The 6,753-nt window shown below is 39.7% G+C and overlaps 1 protein-coding gene across 1 annotated transcript; it reads left to right on the top strand.

Moving 5' to 3' along the window:
* On the top strand, window positions 1-6,324 carry rdh8a (retinol dehydrogenase 8a). Its single transcript, XM_063472083.1, has 6 exons — window positions 1-427; window positions 2,587-2,748; window positions 3,852-4,031; window positions 4,817-4,910; window positions 5,010-5,193; window positions 5,309-6,324. The coding sequence occupies exons 1-6, from the start codon at window positions 322-324 to the stop codon at window positions 5,534-5,536; spliced, it is 954 nt and encodes a 317-aa protein (XP_063328153.1). The 5' UTR covers window positions 1-321; the 3' UTR covers window positions 5,537-6,324.
* The last annotated feature ends 429 nt before the right edge of the window (window positions 6,325-6,753 follow it).

Below are 6,753 nucleotides of genomic sequence, written 5' to 3'. Positions count from 1 at the left end.
AATAAGCACTGCCCCCTCTACAGCATGCACGCACGCGCGTGCACGTCCACACATTTTTAAGGAAATTAACTAGGCTACTTTTTCTAGGGCAGTCGGCACCTATCAAGTAACTGCAAGGGGTGTTTGCGGTATCACGTCTTTTTTTGAGGGGGGGGGTTTACTGATTTTTATGAAACATGTGACTGAATTAGGCGCTCACATGGCTGCTGTGGCTGCATGATCGGCTTTAGTTTTTTAAAGTTCGGTTATCGGTAGCTCCCTCGGCTGGGACCATCTGGAGCAGAAGACCCCTGAAAAACACTGCGCGTATACGGACAAATCATGGCGAACAGTGGGCAGAAAGTTGTGCTGATCACCGGCTGCTCCTCCGGCATCGGGTTACGAATTGCCGTCATCCTGGCCAAAGATGAAAAGAGTCGTTACCATGGTAAATGCGCTTTCTTCTACATTGTTTGTTTGATCGGACCTGTTTGTAACAAGCCTGTAATATTGTGGTTCGCTTGAAATACAATTTCGTGCTTATTTTTCCCTGCAACACGCTGCAGTGTACCAAGCTTCCTTTACGCATAAAGTTTGATCAAGTTTCATGCGCAACGCTCCGTCTAAACGCTCATACGTGATCTAGCGTGGGTTAAATTAAAATGCTAACTCCTGTAATATCGCATCCATATCCCTTTGTAAGGACTGGGATTCAGTCGCCCCTTTGACTCGACTATTATCATCTGAAAGCGCAGTTTCCAGGGTAGGGCTCTGCAAGGATGCCGCTTGCCAGGCAGGATTCATAAAAGAGGTCTTGTCAGTTCTCTTTCAAGTGACTTCTCCAGCACAAAGCCCCCTTTTATTGCAGTGAATTGTAGACCGCCTGCTCCGGTTTAGTGCCGTGTCTAATGTGCCCATAGTCCCCTCACTGGAGCGAGTGTTGAAAGGGGGACAAAGTTTGAGACCTGTACAAGCGAGGGTTCACTCTAAAGCAAGGGCCTTGTTTGAAGTCTTCATTGGTAGGCAGTGGAGTTAAGGTTTCACACTTTGACACTGTTGGTCCTCTCCTGCTTCCCAGCTATTATTGATGTCACTGGAGGAATTAGAACTGAATCAAAAAATCCTCCTGTGTCAATCTGTGGAGCCTCAGACAGAATTATGTTAGAGGGGTTTGCACCAAGAGCCTTGTGACCGGATTTTGTTTTTAGCTATGACTCTAAACTGTATAATTTGCCATAACGCTACAGTCAGCCCTTGCTTACTTTGACAGGTTATGGACAGTTAGAATTGTCATTATTAACATGGTATGAACAACTGGACAGGGTTTAGTAAACCTTGTTTTTTTTCTCTGTCTCTTGTTAGGGGCCACTGGGATATGATGGGATTTATTACTGTGAAATAGATGAGGAAAACAAAACCGAATTACTGCTCCCTCCCTCCCAACACTGCTTTGGTTTGAACAGTGTGACCTGCTTTCAATAAGGCCACATCTTAGCAATCGCATTGATCTGCTCTATTCCTTAGGAAATCCAGCCGAGATTAAATATTGCGTTGTGCATAAAGTAGGAATTAGTTGCAGTGGCATGGATGAAATTCAGAGAAGGCCTTAAAATACCCCTGTGTTTGCAGTGTGGTTCATTCAAGAATAGTTAAGCTGCCCAGTTGTAATTCCTTCAGGAGCATTTAGAACAATAGACCTCTTGTTCATGTCTCAATCAAAACGCAAAGCTTTCTGTTGCTTCCTTGAAACCCTTCCTGGACACCCTGGTCTCAAGTAGACCCAATTACTCTTCACAAGATGTTGTTTATGCATAGAGCATATATGACAGACAGACAGATAGACATTGTTATACATCATGTTGCATCAGTAACACTGCACAGCAGTCTAGATCTCCACAGCAAAGCGGTCCAAATCTGATTACTTATCCAACCTCATCTCTGTTCACATGAGAATAAGGTGAGGATTTGCTTTTGTCTGCCAATGACAACAGGTAGACTTAGGTGAATGTGCGAATAAGAGGTTGTTTATTCCTGCCTATTGCCATTGTGCAACACCAGTGCCTCTGTTTTCACAGTTACATAACGCCAGTCTGCCAAGTGTAAGCAGAGCACACAAAAAGGAAGAAGCTGTGGAAGCCAAGTCAGCGGCGCTTATATTCATTGTTGTTGGTCATGGTAGATTCCTCCGCTTTATGTAGGTTAATGTTCCCCAGCGGGTAAAGTTCAGAGGAAATCAATTCTGTCCCCTGTAAACTAACAGGCGTGGTCTTTTCCAGGAACTCTGACCCACACGTCTGAGTGTCACTATCTGAGCATGTGGGTGCTTGTTTGTTTTTACACTGGTGTGTTTGTCCAAGAAAAAGTTAATGATTGCATTAATGCTTTCGTATTAAATGCAACAGTGATAGTCAGAAAAATGTGTAAATGCATTAATATCTTAAAATAATAAACTATTCCAGTACTGATAATTTTAAGTGCTCCTCACATTCCTAAACATTTCTTTGCCGCTTCAAGTTGTGTTAGATGACACCTTTCCGCTATCATATTTATTTTTGCAAAGTCTGAAGCCACATAATCTCCATACAGTTCTCTGTGTCTCCCTATCAGTCATTGCCACGATGCGGGACCTGAAGAAGAAGGACAAGTTGGTGGAGGCAGCTGGAGACGCATATGGAAAGACCTTGACGTTGCTTCCATTAGATGTGTGTAGCGATGAGTCCGTCAGGCAGTGCGTCAACAATGTTAAGGACCGCCATATTGATATTCTGAGTGAGTGGGACACACAGTGTATATCTCTTTAAAAAGCAGGTCCTGATGATCAATTCCCTGTCCTTGGATAAGCGTATGTTTGTTTTTTTTATTATGTGTGTTACAAGTGTTCATACACAGAATTATTTTTTTAACATATGATAGAACACTATCGTTCTGCTTCATTTTATAGTTTTGCATATTCAATAGAAAGTCTATGCTATTATTGGGGAAAGCTGCTTTTGATTTCAATAAATATAATATCATAGACATAGATTTTATTTAATCACACACTGTGGAAACTCAACTGTTACAGCAGCTCAAGAGACAGGAAGAAAAGGTGAATTAGAGATGTATGCAAAAACACTATAATATGTACATAAAGTGCAGTGGGAATGATAATAATATACATGTATATATAAAAAGTAAAGCCCTGTGCTATTGCTAAAGTTATAACAACAGTTCAGGACAAAGGCTTTGATTATTCGTGAAACAAATATTTTACACAGTAGTTGCACTGTGCAGTTGACACTTAGAGTATGTGGAGGGAGGAGTCTGAGTCTTAAAATTCCAGTGGTCAGAAAGATTATGGACCAAAGCCGAATGGGCTACCACATTAATATCCTGAGAGAAAGATAGCTGAAGCTAAGCTTACAGCACTGTGCAGCTACAATACTTTATTTTACTGAATAGTAATCCTCACAACTAAAATCTCACAATGTGTGATCCAGAATTTATCAAGTAATTTTATAGTGCAGTAAAGTCCATTTTACCAGATCTTCTGACTACGTAACGCTTTTCACTTATGGTCCTTAAACCTTTAGTCTGGATAAAGTATCTATTTATAAACCTGTCTCCATCTTAGTCTAAATCCAGCATTAAATCCCCTTTCGCCTAATTACTCAAGACCCAAAGGCTCTTCAGCCTGGTGTTACGTCAGACCTTTATGTTGTTGTCACACACTGACATCTGGTGGCAGTATCAAGTAAAACCAGCTTTAACTAACAAATGATCTAATGAAGTAATAAAGTCAAATATCACTCTATTTCTGTTTATTTTTGTTTTTGTTTTTTGATCATTGCATTTATGGACAATGCGTTATCTGTGTGTCTGTTTCCTGCCAGTCAACAATGCAGGTGTGGGCTTGCTTGGACCTGTGGAAAGCATCAGCATTGAGGAGATGAAAAAAGTATTTGAGACCAACTTCTTTGGAGTGGTTCGTATGATCAAAGAAGTGATGCCAGACATGAAGAAGAGGCGTTCAGGGCACATTATCGTCATGAGCAGCGTCATGGGTCTTCAGGGTATGAGTATAATTAGTTATGCATAAGAAAATTTATAGTGCTATTCTAACTGAACGTCAAAAACATTTTGAGAATGACAAATTACAATAAACCATGTAATAGACCGTTTATTGTAATCTATTAAGCTACATGTAGGTTCTAAATCTGGCAACTTTGGTTGGTATAAGGCTTACTGGATTCCTGCATATCAAAAGAGAACATATTGAATATACATTTTGAAGCTTAAACAGTCAACACTCTCCATAATCACTCATAATGACTTGCAAAACACTCTGCACGTGTTCCAAAATTTTAGCTTGGTATAAACTGACATTTTTTTATCCAAAAAGAAAGTTAACAGCATTTTTATCTTTATGGTTTGAGGTTATATCTGTAGATTTTGAAGATGAAACTGTTAGGTAATTTAAATGATTTTTTAAAATTCATTATTATATTAATATCATTATTCGTTGGTCTCTGTTTCACATTTCCAGTAAAGTTCTGACGACTTACAGTAATTTGAGTCAAACTGCAAGTTCTTGCAAAGAATTTTTAGTGTTTGTTTTAACTTGTTTGAATTAGCACAAAGGTGGCCTCCAGCAAAGCAGGTTGGACGCTTTCTGATAAACTGCTGAATTAGCTTGCATAATGTCTGCCACTTGTGTTGTCCTGCCTGCTACTTTTTTTTAACCCTAGTCCTTTATCTGTAAATCATGTGAGTGATTTCTATTCTTGATTGAGTTCTTTGAAATCTCATTTTACGGTGCATTGAGCTTCTTTATCTCCTCTTGTTGTTCTTTAATCAGGTGTGGTATTCAACGATGTTTACACTGCTTCTAAGTTTGCAATGGAGGGCTTCTGTGAGAGTTTGGCTGTGCAACTGATGAAGTTCAATATCAGGTAGATTACCCTCTTTCCTCTATTCTTCCTTCACATGTGTCTTTATTTTCTACTGAAAATGCCATCCCCACTGATCACACTGTATCTAACTTACCCCAGGTTGTCCATGATTGAGCCTGGCCCAGTGCACACTGAATTTGAAACGAAAATGATGGAGGATGTGGCTAAGATGGAGTATCCGGGTGCAGATGCTGACACAGTTCGTTATTTTAAAGACGTTTACCTGCCATCATCAATAGATATATTTGAGGCCATGGGCCAAACACCAGATGACATAGCTAAGGTAAAAGAATTGGTTTCTAACCCTTACACTGAACCCAGTTCAGGAATTTGTGTTGATGTTCTGCGTGCAGCCGTGAAATCGGTTAAAATGTTCTGTTGCTTCTTGTCTTTTCCAGTGCACTAAAAAGGTTATTGAGTCAAACAACCCTCGCTTCAGGAATCTGACCAACAGCCTCTACACACCCATTGTTGCCATGAAATATGCCGATGAGACTGGAGGCCTGTCTGTAAACACATTCTACAATCTACTCTTCAATTTCGGCCCTCTCATGCACATCACCATGAGCATCCTCAAGTGCTTGACGTGCAGCTGCCTGCGTAGACGCACCATCTCACCTAACTGAAGATGGAGTGTGTAATTCTGTCACTTAACTTTAACCTCCCAGTTTGTTGAACGGAGGTTTCCTGAACAGCAGGTAGACTAGAGCAAGTAACCTGGAGAGAGGAGCCACCTTTTAGTTTAAAGACAGAGCCGCAATAAGCTTCTCAAGACAACATGCACAGCTGCACAAGTTTGTCACAGAGATGTTATATATAGGGTGACCTCATGTACTGACACAGAAACATGCATACACCACAACACAGACGTACAAACAACACACACATTGGATTATTGTATATATAATATGACGAGGAACTCATGCCAGAGTCTGGGTAGTATGGCAAGAACTGAACAGCTGCTTTGTAAGTTGTTGGATATATATGTTGTTAAATGAAAGCGTAAAGATGGAACTTAAGATTGAAACACATGGACAGATGTCAAAGCACAAGAAATAAATTAAGATAATGAGAGAAACCGTAAAATTATAATAAATATCACAATCACAATACCATAAGTTGCAACCTAGGTATTGTTTCATTACTCATCAGAGTAATGACATATAAGACAGAGTCAGAATATATGATAAATATATATATATATATAAATATTTCAGCTTTTGTTGTTCAGTGCCCTTAATTTTATGTTCACCTTAATATAATATTCTCATGGTCATAACTGCTGTTGAATCATATTTCTAATCTTTGATAAACCGAATGTTTGTTTGTTTTGTTTTTTCAAGTTTTACGAAGGGCTGGATCAGATACTTTTACCAAGCAAATTAATGGAAGAAATAAAGTGAATTCTGATTTACTCTGAATGGATTTTTTTAAGAACACAAATAACAAAAAAGTGACCACTTTGACTTTGAAAGCTCTCTGTCTGACAGACTCAGTCGACACCACAGGGGGGCGGCATTTCACTGTTTTACCCTGATTCCCAACCTGTGGATTATACGGGACATGCACTGATTTTTACAGTGTTATTCACACAAAAGCACAGCTTTCAACGAAATATTCCATTTGCCTGAAGTAGTTCTGGGGTCCTGACATTGTGCTTTCTGGCTCACCAGTATGGTTTACTGGGACATCTGGTGCAGTGAAATTTACTTCACCTGTGTTTTCATACTGCTGAGAAGCAGCTGAAGTTGTCCAGGAACTGGTATCTACTTGAGACAGACAAGTAGGACAATATTTAATTAAATTAGTTTGAGAAACTGGCCATTACACTTATTTTTCACTA

Source organism: Pelmatolapia mariae, linkage group LG4, assembly GCF_036321145.2.
Source record: "Pelmatolapia mariae isolate MD_Pm_ZW linkage group LG4, Pm_UMD_F_2, whole genome shotgun sequence".
NCBI classification, from domain to species: Eukaryota; Metazoa; Chordata; class Actinopteri; order Cichliformes; family Cichlidae; genus Pelmatolapia; species Pelmatolapia mariae.
This window is presented reverse-complemented; position numbering and strand designations above follow the sequence as displayed.

Excerpts from the sequence above, each read along its gene's own strand:
- rdh8a (XM_063472083.1), top strand. The coding sequence starts at position 322 with ATGGCGAACAGTGGGCAGAAAGTTGTGCTGATCACCGGCTGCTCCTCC. Across the intron at positions 4,032-4,816 it reads CAGCGTCATGGGTCTTCAGG|GTGTGGTATTCAACGATGTT; the intron begins GTATGAGTATAA and ends TTCTTTAATCAG. Across the intron at positions 5,194-5,308 it reads CACCAGATGACATAGCTAAG|TGCACTAAAAAGGTTATTGA; the intron begins GTAAAAGAATTG and ends TGTCTTTTCCAG.